Source organism: Curcuma longa, chromosome 4 (genome assembly GCF_044706935.1).
Source record: "Curcuma longa cultivar G26 ecotype Majalengka, Jawa Barat chromosome 4, ITB_CL_G26_1.1, whole genome shotgun sequence".
Lineage (NCBI taxonomy): Eukaryota > Viridiplantae > Streptophyta > Magnoliopsida > Zingiberales > Zingiberaceae > Curcuma > Curcuma longa.
The window spans coordinates 8,805,422-8,831,839 of NC_133864.1; the positions used below are offsets into that span (position 1 = coordinate 8,805,422).

General features: G+C 36.2%; 5 protein-coding genes across 5 annotated transcripts; 3 read left to right on the forward strand and 2 right to left on the reverse strand.

Moving 5' to 3' along the window:
* Window positions 1-1,090: 1,090 nt before the first annotated feature.
* On the forward strand, window positions 1,091-2,091 carry LOC141828131 (PRA1 family protein B3-like). Its single transcript, XM_074715502.1, has one exon. The coding sequence runs from the start codon at window positions 1,203-1,205 to the stop codon at window positions 1,854-1,856; it is 654 nt and encodes a 217-aa protein (XP_074571603.1). The 5' UTR covers window positions 1,091-1,202; the 3' UTR covers window positions 1,857-2,091.
* Window positions 2,092-7,983: 5,892 nt separating this feature from the next.
* LOC141827931 (uncharacterized) lies at window positions 7,984-10,157 on the reverse strand. The gene is made up of 2 exons (XM_074715276.1): window positions 9,890-10,157; window positions 7,984-9,047 (listed from the first exon to the last, which is right to left on the reverse strand). The coding sequence occupies exons 1-2, from the start codon at window positions 9,917-9,919 to the stop codon at window positions 8,178-8,180; spliced, it is 900 nt and encodes a 299-aa protein (XP_074571377.1). The 5' UTR covers window positions 9,920-10,157; the 3' UTR covers window positions 7,984-8,177.
* A 4,878-nt stretch (window positions 10,158-15,035) lies between these two features.
* On the forward strand, window positions 15,036-21,129 carry LOC141827932 (protein TONNEAU 1a-like). The gene is made up of 8 exons (XM_074715277.1): window positions 15,036-15,215; window positions 17,119-17,251; window positions 18,975-19,063; window positions 19,156-19,263; window positions 20,015-20,160; window positions 20,250-20,275; window positions 20,349-20,502; window positions 20,729-21,129. The coding sequence occupies exons 1-8, from the start codon at window positions 15,129-15,131 to the stop codon at window positions 20,778-20,780; spliced, it is 795 nt and encodes a 264-aa protein (XP_074571378.1). The 5' UTR covers window positions 15,036-15,128; the 3' UTR covers window positions 20,781-21,129.
* A 1,308-nt stretch (window positions 21,130-22,437) lies between these two features.
* Window positions 22,438-25,020, forward strand: LOC141828581 (DNA polymerase zeta processivity subunit). Its single transcript, XM_074716035.1, has 5 exons — window positions 22,438-22,527; window positions 22,595-22,675; window positions 22,794-22,906; window positions 24,370-24,559; window positions 24,633-25,020. The coding sequence occupies exons 1-5, from the start codon at window positions 22,500-22,502 to the stop codon at window positions 24,842-24,844; spliced, it is 624 nt and encodes a 207-aa protein (XP_074572136.1). The 5' UTR covers window positions 22,438-22,499; the 3' UTR covers window positions 24,845-25,020.
* Window positions 25,021-25,357: 337 nt separating this feature from the next.
* LOC141828093 (small ribosomal subunit protein eS27y) lies at window positions 25,358-26,305 on the reverse strand. The gene is made up of 4 exons (XM_074715454.1): window positions 26,203-26,305; window positions 25,973-26,074; window positions 25,854-25,882; window positions 25,358-25,735 (listed from the first exon to the last, which is right to left on the reverse strand). Exons 1-4 carry the CDS (start codon window positions 26,203-26,205, stop codon window positions 25,609-25,611), a joined length of 261 nt encoding a protein of 86 aa, XP_074571555.1. The 5' UTR covers window positions 26,206-26,305; the 3' UTR covers window positions 25,358-25,608.
* Window positions 26,306-26,418: the final 113 nt, after the last annotated feature.

The following is a 26,418-nucleotide window of genomic DNA, read 5'->3' on the forward strand; positions in this document are numbered from 1 at the left end:
TTGTCCTGATTAGTCTAATCAATTTGCTTCTATTTGATTCTGATCTAAATCAGTAGATTGATATACATAATCTGTCGAATCGATTTAAGTAACAAGATACATCTCTGAACAAACTTCGTTTCGCACCAAAATCATTTTGGTTCTGATATGATCCGAGTAAAAAATTATGACATTCGAAAGTTTGCTCTGTCGTTTCTTGACTTTCTTTGTATGACATCCTGTCATCCTTGACCTGTCAAGACGTCCCGTTGTCTAGCATTTGATTAATCTTGACCTGCCAGGGCTTCATCGTTGCTTGACATCTAGTCAACCTTGATATGTCAGGATTTCCTTATCGTTGAGTATCTGATCAACCTTGACCTGTCGGGACTTTATCGTTGCTTGACATTCGATCAACCTTGACTTGTCAGGACTTCCTATTTGTCTGACATTCGGCTAATCTTGGCATGTCGAAACTTCCTCGCTGACTAATATCCAATCAACCTCAATCTATCAGAATTTCACTGTTACCTAACATTCAATCAATCTTAATCTGTCAGGATTTTAAATCACTAAATGTCCGATCAACCTTGATCCACTTGGACTTTCCTCTTGCCAACTTCCCTGTTGGACTTCCAATCATCAAGTATTCGGTCAACCTTGACTCACTTAGACTTTCCATCTCGTGCCAAGTGTTTAAGTCCTCCATTACCTACTTGGACTTTCCATTTTATGTAAAATGTCTGATCTTTCATGATCCGCTTGGACTTTTCATCGCAAATATCCGATTAACCTAGATCTACTTAACATCGAGCCAACATATTGATCAAACATCAGACTCCCAACTCGAGTCAAATTGAGTTTGATCAATACGATCAATCTTGATCTAAAGTCGATTGCACCAATAATTTTTCTAATATTTAATAATATATTTAAATTAGATTAATTCATTAATTTTTTTTCATCTATTTTCCTACCTGAACCGGACCTAACATCTCTGATCACGATAGAGGATGCCCTTCTATTTTGTTTTGTTGTTTTTTTTTAACACTAACGCGTCTTTGGCCGTGTACGCGGAGGAAACACATTGTAAACAAATCCACCTCTTCCTCTCCTCCTCCGATTTTATACCCAAATTAAAATAACGGCGGCACCTCCTTCCTTTCTACATCTCCCGATCTACCAACACCACCACCTTCTTTCTCTTCCTCCGATTCGATCCGATGATGTCCTCCGCCCCCTCCCAGACGCCTCTCCCGCTCTCCAACCCCGCCTCCGCCGGATCCGCTCCCACCGCCCCCGTCTCCACCCCCGCCTTCCGCCTGTTTCTCTCGCAACTCAACGACTCCGTCCGCCGCTCCCTCTCCGATCGCCGCCCATGGTCTGAGCTCGCCGATCGCTCCGCCTTCTCCCGCCCGGAATCCATCTCCGAAGCCACCTCCCGCCTCCGCAAGAACCTCGCCTACTTCCGCGTCAACTACGCCGCCGTGGTCGCCCTCGTCCTCGCCGTCTCCCTCGTCACCAACCCTTTCTCTCTCCTCATCCTTCTCGCGCTCCTCGCCGCCTGGTGCCTGCTTTACCTTTTTCGCCCCTCCGATCAGCCCCTAATCTTCTTTGGCCGTACTTTCTCCAACCGGGAGACCCTAGGTGGTCTTGTCCTGCTGTCCGTCCTCGTCGTCTTCCTCACCTCTGTCGGATCGATCATCGTCTCTGCCCTTGTGGTTGGCGCCGGCATAGTCGCAGCCCACGGGGCCTTTCGCGTCCCGGAGGATCTGTTCCTCGATGAGCAGGAGACTGGCAGCGCTTCCAGTCTCTTGTCCTTCCTCGGCGGAGCCACCTCCGCCGCCGTCTCTGCAGCCGCTCCTGGACGTGTCTGATGCGCAGATCTGATGTTTTCTGGTTTACGCCATGGCGATTAGATCGTGCTCATCCTCCTCATGTTTGCTATCTTTCAAAGCTCAAAAGATCATTATTTTAGGTAGATTCTGAATTGTGGATGGTAAATCTGTTCTTTTTAAGATTTTTTTTTAAAAAAAATATGTACGTGTTTTCCTCTAATCTGTAGATCTGAATTTTATTGTACTTTCTGCTATCAATCTATTTTTTTTATCATATGAATTGAACATTGCTTGTTTCAGTCATAGTGTTATAGAATCTGTATGATGATTCATGCATGTTAATTTCATTACAGACTTGGCTTTATATTTGCTGTAATACTTGATTTATTTCTATCTGTTAGAATTTATACAAGATGTTGGAGTTCCTGTTGGGGTACGCTCTTAATTTTCATTAAACTTTGCTTTAGAACTGTTGCAATAAATAATTTGATTCCATAAGTTAGATTTAGCAACAGATCTTGGGCTTAGCACAAGAACTTAGAAGTTTATGTTAGAAGTAACTGATTGTTGTTAATCTTCTGTTGCTTTTTGAAATTTTTGAGAGCTCATGCCTCTAAGAGATAAGAGACTTGCTGTGCCTTCCAGACTTCAATGAAGTTGCACTCTTTTAATTAGAGATGTATTATGGATTTAGTCATAGAAAAGAGATGACTGAGATTGATGGTTGACATTGGAGTAATTTGTTAGAGGTTGCAACTCATCTATAAGGCAAGTTTAGTATGTAACAATCCCAATCTAAGATGGTTACTTGAAGGCAAGTTTAGTATGTGATAGTTCCAACCTAAGATGGCTGCTTGACCCTTGGGAGGATATCATGATTTACTTGTATTGGATTAAATTAAAAAGCTACTTCCTGGCTACTGTGGTTCATCCTTAATTATCCGAACAATGCATTACGGAACAAACTGTGTGCCACTGATAATTGTCGATATTTTGGGTTCTTGATCAGGCACCATGTACATGAGTTAATATTATCAATACTGTAATTACTACTAAACTTCTCTAGTTTAGTCTTCACTGTTGATGTTTGTCGATCGAACCATTTCCATTTTATATAGATAATTAATAGGCTGCAGCAAGGACAGTAATTGGATTAAGCTGTTCACTGAAGTTGCTTTATAGATTTTATCAGTTCTTGATCATTGCTAGAGTATGAGCATACAAACTTTATTAGTTCTTTTTTCGTTCAAAGATAATTGTGAGAGCTCTAATCCACTTTGGAAGAGTTGGCAGAGAGTAACATAATGCTAAGTAAAATCTAAGCTGGTAGAGAGTAAAATTTGCAAAAGAATATTGGTTTGCAATTTCTCTGAGATTGTCAGTTTTTTTCCCCTTCTAATCAGGCATCAACCATTTACTGCAAATGGAAGTTCTGAAACCATATGATCAGACCAACTGTGTGCCACAACCATTTTCTAATCAGCTCCAATCACCTTGAATTGTTGAGATAATTCAAGACCTATTAAAAATGGAGGTGAAGGGCTGGGAGTCACATGATGTGAATCTTAAAGACTTGCCAACCCAACAAATCTAGGAATTAGATATCTAATCAAAACCCAACCTTAAGTTTCTGGAATTTTTCATCAAAAAATTGGAGACTCATAAAAAATAGTGAGGGATTTGTCAAATTAAATTTTATTTAATAGCAGGGTGTAATTACTAATTAATTGCTCTTGATGAACAAGTTGTTAACTATTGCGGTAGGAAATATCACTTCTATATCATTGAGGTTGCCAGAACTTGAGGATGGTCTTCACACATTAATGGATTGTCTATATGATAAAGAAACCTCTCCCACTAGAGCCACTAATGGAATACTTAGTAGTTAATGGGACCTCGATCGGGGTGTAACTCATATCTTTAGGCACAACTATACAATCATGACAAGGTTGGAAGAATTGTATGAGGGAAAAAAAAACCTATTTTGATTAGTATGAGATCAATCAGCCTTTCAAAAGTTGCACGACCATGGAAGTATGAGTTGAAATGAATGCGATAGATATAGATAATTTATTTTGAAAGACTAGCAGAGATGAACATGAAATGGATGTCGAAACTTTGTCAACTTGGTAATGAATCCATCACAAACAACTAACTATGGCGACTTCATCGCCAACTTTAACATGACTAAGAGAGGGGGAAAAACTCTTGGAGAGTTGTTGCTCATATTTGAAGGCTGAGACTTGAAGTAAAACAAAAAGCTCATGTGTGGTTTGCTTCCACTACCAGAAGCCAAGTCACTAGAGATGTGATCATACTAATTTTTGCCTCATCCCCTTATACAGTGGGTCACTGGACTAAGACAAAACTCCTCGTGATTTACCTCTTTTTAAATTGCTTGGTAAATTACTTGGTATAGTATTGGAAGGGCCTCTGGAGTGAGAGTATCACCTTTGCCACAACAATAAAGAGTACCTTTAAGAGATAGAGAATAAGAAAGCTAATGAAGCTTTTGTATTAATGGGCTTGAAATAAATCTCCCTACCTCTAAACCGTCATCAAGTAGCTTCTACTCATTAGTAATGAGATAATGTTGCTACTTAGTCATAGGAGCCTACTGATTGTCATTAGATTTCTAGTGAAAGTAATAAGAACATTAATTCCATTCTTTTATGGAAAGATCATGTGGCTTTCAATCTTTATTTAAGAATAATCATTTTCCTTTCTACAAAAGTATTGTTTGCTATAACGATGATAAAATAATAATGCTTTATATGCTCTAGATTTAGACATTGATTTTCAATGTAGAAATCAGATGACACAAGTAATCTGAATAAAATTTATCTATTGCATAATCAACTCGACCACATAAGCAAGAGTCACTTTTCAATTTCATAATATCTAGGAACATTTGATTATGTATAATTTGCTATCTACAAGTCTTATTTACTTGACAAGATCATTAAGTCTCCTTTTACGAGAAAGAAAGGGAGAATAGGCCACACATCTTTTGGGCTACAACATAATGATGATTGTGGGCCCATGTCCACTCAAGTATGTGGAGGTTTCTTATACTTTATAGTCTCTACAAATGATCAATCTCTTTATAGCTATTTGTACACTATGAAACTCAAATCAAAAGCCTTTGAAAAATTCAAAAAGTTTAGCTTTGAAGTAGAAAATTAAATAGGTAAAATATTAAGATCTTTCAATTGGATTGTGATGGTGAATATTTATTTATTGAGTTTATAAATCATTTGAAAGATAATGTAATCATCTCATAAGGATTTCGAGAACACCATAGATGAATTGTCTATTTGAAAGTAGAAATATTACACCTTGGTGGATATGATTTGATCTAGAATGAGTAAATAGGAGTCCTTCTAAGTCTATTGAATCTTTCATTCCTTAAGATTTAGAGCCGAGAAGATTATGTAAAGCATTAGTGACAAATGTGTATTAATGGGATACCTAGAAGAAATCAATAGGTATTACTTATACCACTTACAAAGTGTAGTGTGTTCACTTTTCATTATGCAATGTTCCAACATTGCTTAACCTCTACTTTATCAATGTGACTAGAAATCATATTATAGCATGAAGGTACTAGCACCTACATGAGAGGAGAGAAGATGAGACGACGATGATGGCAAGATGTGGATGGTGCACACCAAAGCGAGAGGGACATTTATAAGGATTAGTCATGATTAGATGTTATGTACCAATCTAAGACTAGACAAATAAAGAATTATTTTTTAAATTTATCTCAATAAATAATTTCTTATTTCAATTTAATTTTGTTATTTAGACTAATTGAATTTTAGCTAGTTCAATTAAATTTAAAGGTCTTAATTGAAATAAACTAATGGGTCAATTTATTTCAATCAAATTTGGAGGACCTAATTAAATTTGGTTAAATTTTAATTGGATTTCCATTATAAATTAAATCTTAATTATATTTAGAAAATTAATTTCATAGAGAATCCTTCATAAATAGAAGGATCGATATAAATCTTAGGCTATTAATTTGAAAAAGATTTTTTATTAGCAAAGGGACTAAGAGAGCATGATTATGATTTGATTCTACTCTCTCCTCCTCTTAAGTGGTTGAACCCTCTCCTCATTTGGTGTCTTGGTGCGACCACGTTCTCTCTCTCTCTCTCTCTCTCTCTCTAGCAATGGTCTTTAAAAGATCACTAAGAATGCTAATGCTACTTTTGCTATGCATGAGGGATGAGTCATGTTGAGCAATTTAAGATTGAACAACTAATATTTATGATCTACGTACAAAGGTATAATATCTCTAAACGGTATACATCATTTGTGATTGATCTAATTTGCAAGGTGGTGCGAAATCAAAGAATTAAAAATCTTAAAACTTCCAACATGCCTCAAATGTGACTAGTGATTCGAACATATGAAGCTTTTTTTACTTCAATTTGATTCTTCTAGTTATTCTTAAAGCGATGGATAAACATGAATTATCAATTGAAGTTTAAAAAAAAATTCTTTTAAGGAGTTTGGGTGGAAAGAATATTCGCCAATGAAATTTGTCTTTTGCCCTTAAAGAATTTTCATATGCTAGGTCACAATCCAACCTAGTACTCTTGATTTGACATCTCTTCCTATCACTTAAAATTTTAGTAGTTATTATATTTGTTAACTTGCACAAGAAGCAAAGAACATCAAGACTATCACAGCAAGTTCTTGAGTGTATTATTAAGTAAAATAAAAGGTGTAGAGATATTGCAACAAACATGGCATTGAAAATTAAAAATTATATTCTCTCAAAAATTTAATTATAATACACCATATTCTAAACTCTTTTATACATTGGCGATATGATTTATTTTTCTAATAAACTTTTTTAAATAAAACTAAATTAAACTATCAAAGAACTATATTGATCTTTTTAAAAATAATAAAGAACTCTATACTATTATATTTTCAAACACTTTCTAAAAATATAATCAAAAAAATTATTGCATATTTCAATACTCTTTCTCATGTTGGTGAATAGAAATTTATCATTCCTAGCTTGGATAAAGTACTTTAAGAACACCTAATTGGATACTTCTTTATTTGTTTGTTTGTTTGGTTTATCTATCTAGCCAATTTAGTCCATCTGTCTAGTCTAATCTAGTATGTGCCTATTTGGTTTGTTTATCTAGTCTAGTTTATTTGTTTGTATAATCTAATTTGTTTAGTTGGTCTAATGGGTCTGTCTAGTCTAGTCTAGTCTGTTTTTCTATCTACAAGATAGAGGGTCAATTCAAAAATACTCTACATCAAGCGTATCCTTCGCAAATATCCTCTAAGATGGATAGAGTGTTTCAAGGTTAATGATGAGTGATAGGATCCAATAGATGTGATTTCTCATATTCTTGAGTGCAATAGATATTATTTCTCAAATTCTCGATCATCTATCAATCAAACCCTTTCAATCGCTGAGCTCTTTAATCTCTTAAATGGTAGTGTTCAACACACTAATTAGAGCAACTCCTCAAATAGTGCACTCAAACTACTTCCTTCATGATAGTCAAAGTAGTCACCACAAGGAATATATTAAGTTCATGGTAGTGTTCTCTTAAAAATTCCTATTATTATATACCATGAGTACTTGGGTTGAATGAGCACATTTCTCTCGATTTACCTCCTCACAGATGGTCGTGGGGCCGACCGTGTGGGGCTGCTGGGATGGTGGATTCCACTTTTTGTATAAGAATGAGCACATTTCTTGTTAGATTCTTTACTTTTTTTTTTACCCTCTAAGTTTATTTTACATATTAAAAGTATTTAATTATTGGATCATGATAGTTTGAATGGATGACTTAGCTTAATTATTCTTTCTTTTGTCAATGAATTTCTTTACATCTTTTGAGCAAGGTGGATCCCTTCATAGTTAGTTATACATTTTCTTTCCTGTTGGCGAATTTCTTATGAGGAGAAAGTTTCCTCTTGTGCCATTCTAGTGATTTTGAATAATGATTTCATTTAAATTAATTTGCATCATAGTTAGTTAGACCTTAACAACATATATATTCTTTCCCATTATTAATTTGCATCCATAATAGCAACATGAAATTAATACAGTACTTGTAAATTGTAATCCAAACCTGTGTTAAAACATTGCGAAATCTCCACAACTTTCAGAGTTTGCATGCACTTATGATATTTAAATACTAACAAGTCTTGTCATTCAATTTTAAATTCGATTGGACTCTCCGGACTTGAACAAAATTAATCACTAATCCCACACCATTATGCTAAAATCAATACAAACTAATAGAACACAAGAAGGCCATGTAACCCAAAGAAGAAAAGAAAAGAAAAGATGGAACTTTTAAGTTTCAGTAGTTTTTAGAAGAAAGTGTAAGCATCTCCAAGTGTGGAGGTGGACATGTCCATCCTTGCAGCCTCCATGAAGGAGCTTCCATTCATGACGAGTCCATGCCATGAATTTAGTCCCATCGCTCCCTTTGTCTGCAGATCCCCACCACCACCTTCCTCCATGTCCTTGCTGCATGACCCTTCATGGCCACCCTGCACTCTTCTTGGTTGCAGATCTCCGTCGAACGACAAGAACCCCTCTTCTGAACCGTAGTACAGGTTGCTCAAATCCTCAGCGTTTGGAATACTATTCAGATTATGATCATTAACAGAGGAGGCAGCAGTAGCAGTGCTCCTCAATATGTCAAGAAAGCTAGGGTTTGCAGAAGGGATATTATTAACTGCATTATGCCCTAGAAGAAAGCCATTATCATGTGGTTGCCTGTGGAGGCCAGCAGCAAAGGCCAAGGTCAGGTCGTCGGAGAGGTGAGGGATTGAGGGGAGTGGAGGGAAGGAGTTGGCCAGCAGGTTGGCAGTGTTGTCGTCGAGATCAGATGACGACTTGTTGATTTTTGTCAAGGATGCCGCTGCCGCCGCCGCCGACGACGATGATTTTTTGTTCTTCCGGCAGCCACCTCCGACGGGGACATTCCTAAGGGACCCCCCTTGGGTCCAGTACCTTCTGCAACTCTTGCAGAAGTATCGCGGCTGCGAGAGACTGTAGTTGTTGTAGTAGCAGAACTTGGTGTTGGTGGAGGCGCACCGAGGGCACTTGAGAGCTTGCTCTGGCTGAGGCCTTGCCTTCTTTTCTTGCCCTTGTGCTTGGGCTTGTGCTTGTTGTTGTTGTTGGTTCTTGGGGTTTAACACCATTCCTTGCGAGTGATGATGTCCAGGCACTGGCTGCAATATGACTTTCCATGCATATTAATCAATCAGGAAGAACATAGAATTTTCTTTAATTTGTGGACTAGCAAGTTGATACTGTAATAGATAACTGATCAAATCCAGATCAGGAAAAGGATCTTTCATTTTCTCTATCTTTACCTTCAAGTGGTTTTCATAAATCTGAAAAGGAAGAGTAGTTACATAGAAGTTTAATATGTGTTTAATTTGGATCTTGTTAAATACTCCACAAATTTGGTTCTCACTTTCCATCAAAACCTGGAAATTCAGTTTCTGGAGCAGTAGATTAGGTGATCAAACGAACTGTAAGTGAGATCTATTACCACCAGTGTAATAAATCAAACAGGTGACGACGTGTTTGGCTCTGTGATCAGCCTGCCGACAATATACTGGTGTAAACGATACGGAAAGAGCCCTATTAGCTAGCTAGAGCTTTAATCAGAGCAAGAACAATGGATGCGATTTAGGGGGGATGTGTCAGCTTTTAGAAAAGCTGCCTCTTTAATTTTAAGGCATGGAGATCTTTCTAATTAATCAAGAGAGCAACTTGCACCCGTTGCTCAAGGGCAAAGTGAGATTCGCGTGCTCTAGATGAATTAATAACTTTTTTTTAAAAAAAAAACATGAGCTTCTGATAATTAAAAGACCTGTAATTCAGTCAGGAAAAACCCTAAATTCAGTGAGGAAGCAGGTCCATACAATAAAACCAAAAATCAATAACCCGAAGACAAGGAAGAAAAAAGAAGAAAAAAAACATCGATCTAGCTGGGCGATACTGTCTGCAGATCTCTCATCATATATAGCTAGTGAAGTATAGTAGCTAGTTTCAAGAAACATACCTGGAGTTTGTGAGCAGCAGGAAGTTCCATGCATGCAGAGGGTGATGGTGGTGGTGCTGAGAGAGGCGAGACGATCGACGAGGAAAGGAAAGGGGTGAGGCCAAGTGAGCCGGTGGGTCTAGTGGAGATGAGAAAGAGAGGGGGAGAGAGAGAGAGAGAGAGAGGAAGGAAGGGTGGGGGAATGATGGGGGTGTGTACGTGAGGAGGGGAAGGCTGCGATGCTGTCTGTTATGTGGCTTGCACGCTGGGAAAGATACTCCTGCAGCCTCATCCACGCTCCTCCTCCTCCTCAACCGATTAATTAAACTGGAGATGGAGGAGGAGGATCAGGAGGAGGAGGACGGGCCCACAGCGGCATGTAGCTCGACAGTGTGGTCGGGCCCACCGCCGACACACTGATGATGAAGCTCCACATGCCATTGCCATCGCCATTGCCACCACCATTTGTTTGTTAGGTCTCTCCACTGCGCACCACCATCACAACACATATAAAACTTTTGTGGTGCTTGAAGAATATCTCTTAATTTATAGGTCAAAGACCACCACTGTCAATTCTTTTTTTTTTAAAAAAAAATAAAAGATCAATAGTTCATTATTTTGTTTGTTAAGGAGGCACGCATGCATGCATTAATTCTTCTATTTATGAAAATCCTGACAGGCAACTGAGGTTTTGCTTGTAAATGAATAAATATTTAAGCTTTAATTAGTTTGTTTAATGCAATGGAAGATGTATATTTATGATACTACTTTTTACTGTTTGCAATGTAGAGTACATACTACAATTAGTGAACTCACTCCTTAACTTTTCTGATAGATAATTATATAAGCTCAACTCCTTTACAGTTTGCAGTGTAGAGTACAGTTCTAATAAATGATGCAAAAGTTGCCTTTTAGAGTCTAGAACTGCAATGGAAGAACTCAAGAAGCGTAGTGAAACTATGATCGCAATAGTCTACAATGGCCAAATCTATGAACTAGATAGAGATTGGTCTATACAATATAGAGTAAAACTTCATCTATATATAAACTTGATCAAAGATTATTTGTCAATATTTCTATAGTTTTTGTATCATATAATGGATACAATTAACATAATTTTCATCCTCTTTCAAAGTTTTTTCATATATATGGTATCAAAGCATCTTTCGACCCCTCTAATAGAAGCTTTTTTACATCTTCATTCGATTGCCCTCCTCCCAACAGTTTCTGAATTTCAGTAGCCTTCGATCATGTTCATCAGCACCAACATTAGGTTGATCTTGCCTATGTTCTTACTGGGCATGGTCGATTGATCTTATTCGACGAGATCCTACTGGAGTTATACTGGATGAAGGAACTTGTCTCACAAAATGACCTTTACATATTTCAATATTTTTTACGTGATGATTAAACAATAATAATTGATAATTATCTTATTTGATAATAAAAGATGATGGTAATTAAAAAATGATAATAGTAACTATAAATATTGATGAACAATCAAAATAAAAGTAGTAGATGATTATAAATATATTTATTTATCTAGATAGTACTTGACTCTTCTTCACCGTCAAGTATCCGAGCAATCTTAATCTATTTGACATCTAACAATATATTGAGTAAACATTGGAATCCAACTCGAGTCAAACTGAGTTTGATCAACCTTATCAATTTTGACCTGAGGTTGATTACATCAACATATCTAATCATGTGGAAACCAAACTAGGAATCAACAAGTTAAGATCTTTGAACAATTCTATATGCAAGCTAAACTCAATATAGTATCAAAAGGGTGCTTGTGTCTATAAAACTAGAGATCAAGGAAAATAAATAGTAAACATAAATTGCTACGTGGATAATAAGATATATATAAAGGAACTAAAGTAGGTCATAGTTTCATATAGACCAAAGTTGACTAGATACTTAACAGTGAAAAAGTTCAAGTGAGTCATGGTTGACTGGACACTTGATATGAAACGAAAAGTCTAAGTGAGTAATGGAGGACCGAACACTTAATATGAAACGGAAAGTCTAAGTGGGTTATGGAGGATCAAAGACTTGACATGAGATGAAAATTTTAAATTGGTCACAATTGACTGGACACTTAGCGATGAGAAAAGTCCTAACGGGTCATGATTGAACGAATGTTATGCATAAAACGAGAAGTCAAATATGTTAAGGAAGATTGGATGTTTGAAAATTGAAGAAATCTCAGTATGTCAAGGTAGATTGAATGCTAGACAATGGGAAATTACAGTGGGTAAAAGTTAATTGATCGGATGCAGAGCAAAGAAAGTCCTAGTAGATTGAAGTAAATTGGATACAAGATGAGATGAGATTTCAGACTTGGAGTATTGTTGATTGATTGGGTGAATCGATTGATCAATGAACTATATATAGACTCCAAAATTGAGGTTTGAGATATTTTAGGATTTGTTATAGTAATTAAGGTTTTTGCTATAGTAACTAGAATTGTATAGTAGCTAGGGTTCACCACAAATCTTAGACCTTGGAAAATAGGATTTGCTATAGTAACTTAAGATTGCTACAATAACTGAGTTTAGGATTTTCTGCTATAGTAATTTTGTTACTATAGCCAATCGATTGGTGCATTGTAGCAACCAACAAAATACTTTGGATTGATTGATTAGTTCAACTAGAAGTTACCAATCGATTAGTGTATAAAAAGTTATTCTACAGATTTAAACGGTTAGATTCGATGGTAATCGATTGATAATGGTTACCAATCAATTTTCAAATGAAAATCAGCTTAAAAGCAATCCTAGAAAGGGGACTTTCATGAAAATTTGAAGGGTCAGATCTTGAGGGGTTAGAGGTGAGGTGCTACTATATTTCTAACCATCAAAAGACTATCCAAAGCAATAAGCAAGCTTTCAAATAAAGATTTCATACGTAAAGTTTGTTTTATATTTATTTACTTTTGTATTTATCTTTCTTGTTGTATTCTTATAAGAACAAGGTTATAAGAGATTTCTTCACCTTTGAAAGGTATTTGAAAATGAAAAGATTCTAGTGGAGGGAGATCGCTAGCTAGGAGTAGGCCCTTGGATCAATCACCTCAAGCTAGCTAGGAGACGAATGTCAAATAAATCTCAGAATTGTACATGTGACGTCAAGTTTGATTCAAAAATTTTGTTACGCAATCAAATGATAAGCACAAGATTAAGATGAGAAGCGATCAAAGTTATTCACCCCCTCTAGCTCGTACAAGTCCTAACACTTATATCATCGATGATTTATATATATCCTTATTTGTATCATTAATGTCATTTATAATAATTGAGAAATATCTTATTTGATAACAAAAGATTATGATAATTAAGAAATGAAAATAATAACTTTAAATATCAATAAAGAACCAAAATAAAAATAGTAGATGATTATAAATATATTTATATATCTAGATAGGTATATCTAGATAGTTAGTTATAATATAAAACTAGGACTTATTTTAGTTCCTTATGTATATCCTAAATGAGATTAAATTTATATATATTTTTTATATACTTAGCAATTTATATTTACTATTGGTTTTCCTTGACTTTTAGTTTTATAGGCACAACCATCCTTTTGAGATTATAATTCATTTTAACTTGCATATAGAATTGCTCAAAGATCTCATCTTGTTGATTCCTAATTTGATTTCCATATAATGAACCTAAGGGAGGGGAGGCCCAAGGGGCCTCCATCTTAGGGCCCAATGATCTATGATCCCAAAAAATATTATAAATTAATTATAGATCAAAAGAATAATTTTAATTTTTTAATCGTAGGTAATCTAATTATCCAAGGACCCAAATTTTTTTTAATCCCCTTTTAAATCAAAATCTGTAAAACAAAATAGGTTTAAAAAATTTACAATGTAGACATATCATGATGTGGTGATGGCTATGGGGTGATGCTATTAGGTAGTGGATCAATGATACAATATGTTTTCTTTGATAAGTTACGTCGATCTCCTTCATTTGATCGAGAGTTGAGACTCAAAAGATTTTTTTTATTAATTATTATACTCCATTTGACTTAAAATCTATTTTCTTTCAATTTTGGTAACGTGTTTAATCTGAGTAAATGTTATGTGTCTAAGAATTTTTTAATCTGCTCTACTTAGTTAATGATGTGCCATGTGTATTTTATTTTTGATATCTTTTTGTTACTTAATTAATTAATTTAATGTGTCTATTATAAGTTTTTTCCCTCAATACGAATTTGTAAACTATGTGAAATCGAGACTACTCTATTGTTGCTTAATTGACTTAAAGAATATGAACTAATAAATTACTAATAAGTAGAGTAAGAACTTTGTGTCCAATTGTTCTTTATTAGTTCATTTGTCATAAGTAATTTAAGTACTTTTTGATTTTTTTTTCTTATCTTTCTCACTATGAAATTTAGGTTATAAAATAATATAGTGAAAAGCCTATTTGGATTGGTTGGTTAACTACAGACCCTTGGAGCATAGTTGAATATTGATTACTGTGGGACTTATTGAAATAGATAAGGATCAAATCTTGGCGAAATGGATAAATGTCCTTCCGTAGTGGTCAACTTGCAGCTTCTCAATTTACCTCCTCACAGATGATTATGAGACCGACCGTGTGAAGACCACTGAGATAACGAATTTCATCTTTTACTGAAGTTAACTACATGACTTAAAGCCAATACATTATTGGAAAATACAACATAGTTTAGATAGAATATCTAAAACATTTTGACCTTAAAAGGATATCCAACATATTTATAATTTAGATAGAATATATTATAATATATAAATGTATGTCTAGATAGAAGTGAATTATTAAAATCCAAAAAAAAGAAGTAAGGTAATTTCGATTATTCAATTTTGTAATAATATTATTCATCGTTTGTCCACTAAACAACTTAGTTTAGTAACATTGGTCGACCAAAAATTCGATGGATAACAATCAATAAATGACCAAAATTGTAATATGATTGGTTGAATTTTAGAAAAAAGATGGTTCTTTAAATTTTCCTCCAAAAATTTGGACCTCTTGATGCACTTTGAAAATGTTAAAATTTCAGGGGTATTTTAAAAGATAGGCAAACTTTTAAGGGCGAAATGGAATTTTCGAGCAACATTAAAGCCAAGCAAAGTTATTCAACCACTGCTTTGCTCATTCCTTCCGTCGCTTCTGCCGTCGGCTCTGCGGTTCCTGGAGGAGAAGAGAGGAAGGAGAAAGGAGAAGGGCGGAAAAGGTGGGCGAGGGCGAGGGATAAGATGGACGACTACGCAAGGGAGATGATGGAGCTCAAGACTCTGGTCACCCGCACCCTCGAGAAGAAAGGCGTCCTCGCCAGGATTAGGGTTTGATAGCTACTCCTCGCCCTTTGTTGTCGCCCCCCTAATAGTCTCTCGTCTTCTAATGCAAAATTGCTTTCGCTTGTGTTTAGTGATTTGAGAACTAAGTTTGTTTACCCTTTCTCCGTTAAGTTTGTGTTTTCCCCAAATGCATGACGGGATTTATCCCGTTGGAATGAATGAATGGGTGATTGGGTCTCCAATCCTTCCGAGGAAAATATTTCAGTGGAAAATTTTTACACATTGCGGCTTGGTGAGAAATCTCTAATATTATGTCATTTTTACTGGCAATTTCCTCTATATGCTTGATTAGTTTCTTCTACAGAATCATTACATCTCTATTTATTATTGAAACAAGTGTGTGGAGCCATTTTTTAGGAACTTGGAAGCTGATGGATGTGATCATGACCATCTTAAGTGGGATTTTTAAAATTTGTGTAACTTTTTACATCAACAGATGTGTTATTGAAGGAATTTAGTTATAGACTTCTTATTCCATGTCCCAGTTAGTGGTTTGTTTCCTGTCATGCAAAACTAATCCGTTGTATGAAGAATTAGGTAAGTTTATATCAAGGTTTAAAAGGTGTTTCTATGACCACTGCACAGTGCATATCTGGCATGTGGCAACATGTGTGTAGTCATTAGAAATATTAAAAACATTTATATTGATGAAACTGACTAATACATATCCTGCTAAATATGCAAATCAATCCATCCACTTCATAAGTTCACATAGGAAACATGTCGATCATACATTATAAAAACACAAAAATATAGCAATATGGAACATGTCATGATTATTCATATTATACAACAAAATCAAGTTTTTATCCCACTAAGTGGAGTCAATTATATGGATTCTTTTATGCCATTGGGCTCAATCCCCTACTATAGCCTCGTCTATATTTAAATGAATTTTATTTTGTTTTATGGTTTCTAACCTAATCTTTTTTTATCTTGGTTTTTCTCTATTAATGTATGTATGTGTCATGATCTCACATTGCCTGATTGGGACAATAATTAAATGCCTAAGTAACATGTCGATACCATCTTAAACGCGTCTCTTGGAGTTTTTCTTCAATAAGTGCAATCCCGCCTTTCTTTTTAATGTTTTCATTTCTTATCGCCATTCTCATATGTTCTCACATCTACCTTAACATTCTCATCAATGTGACTTTCATCTTCTGCTCATGTGCTTGCTTTATACTCCAACATTCAGTTCCATATAATATAGCGGGTATAACCATTGTTTTGTAAAATTTTCCTTGAGGTACCTTACCATCACAAAGAACAAATAATGTCCTTTTCCATTTCAACCATCATGCTCGTATCTTATGTAAAACATATCTATTAACATTTCTATTTTTTTGCAAAAAAGATCCTAGATACTTAAAGCTCTCAGTTATAGGTAAAAAAATTTAAAAGTGTTTAGCATTTGCAAAATAAATGTTTAAGTTAACACTTACAAGTTAAGTGATAACATAGTTAGTGCATCATAATGACAAGATTAGTCTTCTTTAGTGTAGAAAAATCATCATACAAGTCCTTGAGTTCCTGGATATCAAATAAACCAAACCAGGATTTTTTTTTCTTTTTACCACATAGATGGTCCATCTCCCCATATAGGCACCGGCCTAGCTCACCAAGGTACTTGAATTGCCCGAAGGGATTAGATATTGCATAAGTGCAGCAATCTGTTGTCTAAAATGCCAAAGTATTACCTAGGCTGCTTTTTAGAGCAATGATTTATATGAGGGAAGACTATTACTTGTTTTGCCTTTTTCAATTTTTTGATATTACTGAATAAGTGTTCTGTGTTTTGGTCTGGCAACTGGCATGATGGCCTTTGCTACTTGGACTTACCTACACTGGATATCCATTTTCTTAGTTTATCTTCTCTTTTTGATAGGCTGAGCTCAGAGCAAGTGTATTTGAGGCAATAGAAGAAGAAGATAGAGTAGCTGAAAACAATAGCAATCTCTCCCCTGCATTACTAGGAAGCTGCAATGATCGGGCAAAGCAACTGCATATTTCTCCATCAGGTTTATTTTATACTAAGCCAATCACTTTTTTGGCAAGTACTACTTATTTCATGTTATCCTATGGATTCTTTTGCAATTTATGATTTGTGGTCATGCAGAATGTCTTTCTTATGGGATTCAATGAACTTCATCTTGAATTATGTTGATTCAATTAACCATCACCATTAAGTACTTTGAACAAGATCCCGAGACCACTTTTCTTTCCTTGCTGGGTTTTTTATAAGCTTTATTTCATTCAGGGTTGGTTTTTGCATAATGGCAAATGAAATTAATTATATTCCATTTCAAATTTCAAAGGCCAGTCATCATTATCTTATCTTGTGAATGAGCTATGTTGGATTTACTTTTTCCAGTTTTGCTAAAAATCAAGTAGATTCACAATGACATGCACGGTGACAAGTCATATAAGTATATGTTTATTGGATTTGCCTTGGCTAGGATCTTAATGCTTTCAGATGTTAATGGTTTTAACTACCATTCTATGCTATTTAGCACACAAGAAACTTATCGGTCCATCTGCTGATTCTGCTGATTGAGTGAAACAAGTTTGAGTCCCTTCCACGATGGAAGTTTTGTGACTGCAATAGAGTTTATGAGCGCCTATGAGGGCTAGGGTTCCTTGAGCAACTCCATTGGAGTTATTGTGAGTGATCGTGATTTGTGACAGAGTTTCCACAAGAACCGACAAGGACTAGGGTTGTAAATGGGCCATAGGAAGATGAGCTTGGTTATTAAAAATCTTATCAAATTCAAGCCTTTTATTGAGCCCAACTATAGGCGTCCTCTAATTTAATTAAAATGGTAGATCTAATAAATAAAAGGTGTTGTTTTATCTTATTTATTATATCGTAGATAATTTAAAATTTTTAAACTTTGTAGAGTGCATAAGAAATAAGATTATAATCAAGTTTTAGACATGTAAATAAATAAGATTATTCATAAATTGTTCATGAGTTTTGTTTATGAACACTAATGAGCTAAACTTGTTTGAGCTTGCTTTTTTTATATATTTTATACTGCCAAGCAAACATAAATGAGCTCTCATCAAGATAAGTGTCGTACTTGATCAGAAATATCCTATTCAGGTAGAGTTTCGTTGTTCACGTTGTGGCAAAGGGCCTTCCTCTGTAGGCATGGTTCCTTGAACTTCTCACCTTTCTTCCTTCGGATCTTCTTCCGCTTATCTTCTTCCTCCTCCCTGCCTCCCTCCTTAGTGTGTTTGTCACTGTGTGTTAGCATGCTCAGCATTACTTCAACACCATACCCATCTGATAGAGGACCAAAACCTCAATCCAAACGATATTTCAATCCATGGTTCATACACAATCCTGATTATTCCTATTACCTTAACAATCTAAATTAACAGGAAAAGGACATAAACACTGTTTTGAAGTATTCATCACTCTAATTTTTTCCTTAAAATAGTATAGGACAATTTTGGTTCCTAGTTTTCTTTCCTGTTCTTCTATTGATTCCACTGTTTATGCGACTATGTTTTATTCAGTAGTCTTTTTTTTCCAGATGTTATGCAACATAAAAACATTCTTTTATTGGATACCACCACATTTATGTTGTAATTTTTTTCTTATAAAACGGCTTAATAATTCTGTTAGCTTTGTGACACAGAAATTTTGCACATAGTATTTATTTATTTATTTTTGATAAGTTGCACATAGTATTTATTACATGTATGTTTGCGTCTTTGATGTTCCGTTGCTTGCAGGCAGGTTATTAACAGCATTAATTGGTGAATATTTGGACTGGGCTCAGTTAGGCCATACCCTCAAAGTTTATCTGCCCGAGTGCAATTTGGTAATCATGCGAACTTTAATTAATTCTACTGCTATGTTAAGAATATTCATGTGTGTATGGGGTATAATTTTCATAGAATTTTTTATTTTCAGCCAAGGGATTTCTGGAAAGAAGAACTGAAAGATTTTAGTAGTTCAAACAAGAATGGTGAAAGTGGTCCACTGCTTTTAGATGTGCTTGAAGGTTATCTGAAGTACGAGGTTGGTCTCCTCATGTGATTGACTTTCTATGCTTTCCACACCCATTACAATATTAGACAAGTTGAGAAGAATATGCAAAGAATTACTTAAAGATGTATAAATTGAGGGATTGTATCCCATGGATTTGCTGGATTTTCTAAAATAATAATATCTTCATTATTCTTTTGTCTCTCTTTGTAATAAATTTTTGTCAGTACTGTTAAAGATAAATTGTATAAAAAAATCCCCAAAATTGTTTTTATGGCAATACTGCTATATCTTACAAAAATAAGATATCAGTTTATGTAATATTTGTTCATAGTTCTGTATGTGATGGTCCCCTTAGATTTCTTTTGGTTACAACTGGTTTTTAGGAACAGAAGGTTATCTATTAAGAGTTGTTGCCGTCTTCAACTATTGTTAGATATGGATTTTCTGAGCAATGATGGTTAGGATCCATAAAAAAAATCAAGTTCCAGTTGAATTGCAATTTCTATTTCTTTTCTTTTTCTTTTTTGCAGCTGAGACACACCCCTAGAATTTGATACAGTGATTTCAAATTCAATTTTCAATAATAAGTTTTAATAACCAAAAAAATTGCAATCCTGGTCTATATGTTAGACTATGGTTTACTTTCAAGTCATAGATCAGTTTTTGGTTCTAGAACCTTAATGTATTTGGGTTAATTGAATGGAGGATCACACAGATGAATTTGACCAAAATGGAGATTAATTTAGAGTCTATTGCTTATCTGCAACATTTTCCTCCACAGAATCTTATGCAAAATAGGTTGGCTGGCAGCAGCTTAATTAATTCAGACTCAGAGTCCGTATCAAGTGCAGAAATCAGGAATGTTCGTAGGCCATCAGCATTGTCATCATCATCTGCTGTTCCTGGAGGTTTACCTGCTTTGGACCGGTAAAACCATAGTCTTGTAGCCTTTTACTTTTTCCTTGCCTTCTAGTATGTGCTATCTTTCTGATGTTCTTTCTCACTGTGGATGTTAGGTCTATCCCTCGGGTTTACCCATCAGGTAACTGAGAAGCTCTGTCATGTTTATGTTGTCATTCTGCCTCTTACGTTTGTGTCTGATTTTATGGTTCCAGATAGAAGGTCAGGTTCCTCAGTTCCCTCAACCAGGAAAGACGATTATATGTGGAGATATGATGCTGAAGTCTCAGATGATGTAATTCATGCTGCAAATGCTTTAGAAAACATTCATCTTGACAGAAAAGCACGGAATATGACAACAACTTGGAGGTTTGTCTGAATATTTATATCTTATTTCTTTTATGAGCCTGAACCATGAGATAACATTCCCCTCACTGCCCCATATATCTGTTATAACTTATGACAACCTATTGCATTAGTTTCTAGCAACTTCAGCTTTTGTCAATATCATGAGTTTGAATTTAACATTTTCATAGAATTCTGGATTTATTTATTTTTCTTCCTTTTTGATACATTGCTTCAATTGTTAATGCAGGCAAGCAAATGACAGCATCATTGAAGATATTGGAATGATGGATCGTCAGTAGCATCATTGTCAGTGTATTTGTAATTTTCTATTTGTTCCATTTTTCTACCACGTCGAGATTAAGAACCCCTAAGGATTGTGATATACGGTGTTGCTTCCTTCCCCGCGGAACCTTGCAGTTTTTAAGTTTTTTTGGCTTTGGGCTTCAGATTATTCACCGAGTTGGAGTTACCCATTTGTGGGGTTGATATCCTGTTTGCTGACTGCAGATTGATCTCTTATGAAGACATTGTTTTCGTTTGATTCTTCCAGTTTGTAATCGGTTTAAGTTTGCCTTTTCAATGTAAAGCTGGGTGCAACTGGTACTTCTGTTTGTTGATAGCATGGTTCATATATTTTGCTCATTTAGTTATCGAGTCTCTTAAGATTTGCAGCCATAACAGTGCATACATAGATGCATTCAATAGTGATACCACCATTGCTATTACAGAATTATGAAAATCAAAATTAGAAGTATAATTTGAATAACCTTGTGTGTGCACATCATTCTGCTTAAGGTTCTTTATCAGGACATAAGAGGATTTGATGAGAAGCTCTCTGCATCTCTCCATTTCCCTCATAAGATTAACAAGCAACATACATAATTTACTCTCTTTCTTTCTTTCATCTCATCTCATCTAGCATCAAAAAGCCAAATGATAAAACTAACTTTCTTTACTCATCTTGAGTCATTCTCTTATCTTCACTTACAGTCGAAAAAGAGATTTAGCATCAGCTCTTCTTCAGGCTTCTCATCCTTACTGTATTAATCTTGTTAGCTAGCTGGTTTTCCAATGGCCAGTGTGGTTTTTTACTTACAAAATGAGAGCATGTAGAGATATATGTTCGATATATTTTGATGAATGGAGTTGAAGGAGATTGAAGCTGGATGCTTTGCCATAATGACTGTTTGAAGCCTAAAATTGATACCAAACTTGATACTGACTCTGAACTGATTATGTTTAATTTGAATTTATAGCAGCAGCAGTTTGGTTGAAGCTGTCAAATACCTGCAGAAAGAAATGATATTTCTGAATTCACTTTGAGATATGTGTTTTGAAGTGATTATCATCTGATCTCTCATGGTGTGAAGAGTAAGGTCAAATCCTTTTTTAAAATATTATTCTTCAAGTTGGTCCCTTATTTATAAACAGGACAGCACATATGAGTCCCCGAGCAATGGGCTATGGTGCAGTTGACTTTGATAGTTGAGCGTAGGAAATTTAAAATTTCTATGATGGTTGATAGACTGGATCTGTTATCCAAAATCTAAAATTAATTTGGACTATTGTCCGGTCACCTTGTTGGATCATAAGGCTTGGTCCTTGAGGCATAGCTGAGTTGATTACGACGCAGTAGAATTGCAGAAAAGGGCAAGGGTTCAAATCCTGGCGAAGTCAGACAATACCCTCCTGCGTCGTGATCAATTGTAATTTCTCGATTTACCTCCTCATAAATGATCGTAGGGTCGATCGTGTAAGATCGTAAAGGTTGACGGATTCAACCTTTTTGCAGAAGAAGAGGATCATAAGGCTTGGAAAGCAGAGAGCACATATGAAATTTTGAAAATTATCAGGGAGTTTAGCAAATATAACTGGGCCGTTTTTTATAAATTCCTAAAATAAGTGGATTTTCCTTCACAAATCCCTTGGTTCAAGTATGCTCTACCGCCCCCTTCGACCAGTTGTCACAGTCCTCCGCCCTCCGCTTCGCTCCGAGGTCCTTCCTTCCCCGCGACGCCATGGATCGTAAGAACGCCTCTCCACAAGGTTCAGCAGCCAACTCATTCAATCCATCATCTCCTAAATGTGCATAAAGTCTCCGATCTCTCTGCAGGCGAAACGGCTCGTGTCCTGACGGAGTTCTTGGAGGTCGCCGTTAACTGCATCGTCTTCCTCAAAGGCTTCTATCCCCCCGGTACTTCATCCACGCTTCTTTATTTCCCACCTCTCACATCTTTTTGATTGTTTTGTTCTCAGTGTGTGATCTTTGTGTTTGTTGTTTGGGCAAAACAAAAAAACAAAACAAAAAAAAGCGGCGTTTGAGAGAAGAAGATACATGAACGTGGTGGTGCAGAAAGCGAGGCATCCGCAGCTCGCCGACTACATCCACTCCGCCACCTCCGATCTCCTCCCATTTGTGCAAAAGGTTTTATCCTTCAAAAAACGGTATTCCATGTGTTTGTGTTATTGCTCGACTTAATTTTTCTCAGTAAGCAAAGCTTTATCCTTCAAAATACTCAGGCCTAATCTGTATCTTGATTAGGTAATGCACAAATCTGACTACTGCAAAAGTTTTGCAGTAAATTTTCAGTTCATTTAGTAATCCCCTGCAATTAGTTTTCTTTATAAAACATAGGTTATCAGTTATCCAAAGTGGGGTTTAGAATTCATCACGCACTAACCTGCAAGCTAATTACACAAGGTTATTGGACTTGGGAGTCTGGTGAAGTTAGATATACTTCATCATGAGGTTCTTCGAAGAGGATTCCATGGATAACAGTTGGAAGTGACCCTGGAATGATGTTTACATTGACAAATCAATACAGTTGATTTTGACCAAAAAAAAGGATCTAAAGATGAATTTTGGAAATGGATTTCCGTTCAGTTGGGAGACTGGATGCTTTTACATGGTTGCCTAGCTCTTCAAGCCTTTTGGCTCAAAGGTTGTCGATCACTACGTACTCGGTATGCTTTTCGACCAAAACAATGAGGTTGTTGGACCCTTGCTGCAAAGTCGAATGAATCCTCGAGCAGAGGCTGAGAATACATCTTACATCGTTTCGATTTTATGATTCTTGCTCAATGATACGAAGGCTTATGTACAAAGGTATGGTAAATCCAATCTCTAGTTTCCATCACACAAGATTCATCTATGTTACTTAGATTTAGCTATGAAAAATTCATACATGTGATTAATAAGAGTCTTGAGTACAAGTATCCAACATGAGTAAAGAAAGAGTACATGAAATGTCCAAGCAGGTGCGAGCTAGCTTTAAGAAATTGGGGACAATTGACCTAGCTTTATTAAAGTGGGGTTAATTGATGTTGTAATAAGTTTCTATCCTAGTAGAAATTTTATATAGATGTGATGTAGTGGTAAAACACTCAATGAAACACTACTAAGAATAAATATTTTTAGAGGTCGACTTCCAAGTGTATATAAGTTATGCTTTGGATTTATTTGATTGGTGAACCAAAGGAGAAAGTCATTTACCTCCAGGATTAGTCAGGTGAAACCTGGACATTTAGATTATACAAAATAAATAAAAAATACTAAGTGTCTTTTGGAATAGAACAGACGTGTTTGTGATGGGGAGATGGCTATAAAGATTGACACATTAATTCTTACTGATTTGTAGTTGAACTTGCTATCTAACCTCCTCATGAAGACAAAGAACAGAATTGGTTCGTCCTAAATATTATAAATTTGATTAATTAGTTAGGTCATGGTTCAATTTTAGTGCAATTACTTAGCTCTTCTTCGTATGCATTTTAATTGTGAAAATTGATAATAATCACTTCTAAAGATGATCATTCTTTGTGATATATATCATAATGTTAGTCTTTTTATAATTTGAAGTGCCAAAGACCTTGACATACCTGTCACAGGGGTTGGTGGAGCGAGTGAATGTTACCTTCTATGACAAAGAACACATCCCGCTGGAGAAGTTTGTGTTCAAGATAGATGTCAACCAATCTTACAACTCCAAGGTGGAAGAGAGTGATCTCGGATTTGCTCTGAGAGCTTTCCTCATCAAACTGACAGTCGCTAAGCCCGCAACCAAACCTCTTCCACCCAGTACTTGAGTTGGTCGACTTTAATTTTGCTGTCATCGTGAGGCCATGAACTGAGACACTACATTGTGATGTAGGTAGCAGCTGGGAGATCACTGCCTATTTTCGAGCCCTTCCTCAAGGCAGCAGCAAGGAAAAGGAGGCTCAGCTGTGGATCCCGACTGACACTAAGCAATGGCTGCAGCCCCCGGATATAACGCCCATTAAATCCATGAGCAGTGAACCTTTGAAGGTGCAGCTCTATTTAGAGCATCCTAATCCTTGTGAACCTAAGAAACTAGAAGAGTAGAATATGATGCAACTCTTCTTGTATAGGAATTGCTCCATCTTGGAGTTGACAATATGAGATGTGGTGCAGCCTCTTTAATTTTACCTGTAGTTTTCTTAACTAAAGAAACAACTGTATAGTAGCAATTTTCTCCTGACAAAAAAAGGTAAGCTCTCTGAGGGTCGGGTCGTACAGGATTTCAGGGGTATATGAAACTGAAAAATGCTGTGGGAGTGTTTTTTTTTTTTTTTTGAGATTGGGGTTCCTTTTTTTTCTCCGGAACATTTCAGAATTATCTTTCATAATTAAAAAACAACTCATGAATGAATTAAGATTTGAAGAGAAGGTTTTTAAAAAACAATTAAGAAGGAAAATAGGCAAGGTTGCCTTTCTGTTCTTTTCTGTATACAGTTTGTTATTAACTTACGAGTATGATCGTCCTGGTTGAATATTGAGATTACGCTTAGATCTTGATTGTTCCCTGATTTTTTTTTCTTCTTCTTGATTGGGATTCTTTAGAGAACTCATGGAAAATTGAGAATTCTTTTTATCAATAAAGAACATAGATTTTTCTTAAAAATAAAAATAAAACGATAAAGAACTGAAGTCTTTGAGTTTATCAAGACACATCTCACTTTATAAAGGGTAATGCCCAAGCCCCTCCTTTAAACTGCAGACAACCAATAGACCGACCCTCAACTCGAGCGAACAGCTCAACTACTACTTGTGAACTTCGTCGACCACCATCATGGAGAAAGTGCAGCAGATAAATTACCGGACTAAGCTCAATCACCTTTCCGCCTGAAGGAGCACCCCTCGGTGAGCCGGGCACGCCCGCCGGTCGGCTGGCAGAGCACGGTCTGGCAATTGCCGCACACCACGACTGTCTGAGAGTGGCTGAACACTGTGGTTCTGCACAATAACCGTCAGAATAAAATTTTGATAAGCCAGATCAAAAGCATTACTCGAGCCAGAACTGAGGTCAAAACACAGAAGCAAGCTGTGGGGAAGAAAGAAAACAGGAGCTTACATGTTGAAACACCCTTGGCATTTTACATCCTGCAGATTGCAAGATAGGCGCGGTTAGATTGTCCGGAAGGAAGAAGAACAAAGGCAAAGGATTTGAAATGGAGAGAGAGGAAATTGTACCATGAAGAAGGAGTTGGGAGACTGCACGAGGCGCTTGAGCTTGTGCCTCCTCTTCTCGAGCTCCGCCGGAGGGTTCAGAAGATCGATGTCGTTCGGAAGAACCTAGCACGGAATACAACGAGGAATCAGAAATTGCACGGCGCGAACGACTTTCAAATAGGGGAAAACGACACGATCAAAGAAAAGGGAAATTGAAATCCAGAAAAACGTCAATAAGAACAAGGATTTACCATATCGACGAGAGATGGATGGAGGAACTCTCAGAAACAAGAACAGCAGGCGAGGCGAAACGAAGAGCGGCAGCGCAAACAGGCAAAAGCTAGGGTTGAGGGGCCATGTTGCTTATTTATACAGATTCTGATTGAAAAAGTTAGATGGGCCACACTTTAGCCCATTGGATCGAGCCCAAATAATTCGGACCGATTAAGGTTTAGATCTTGAGCTTC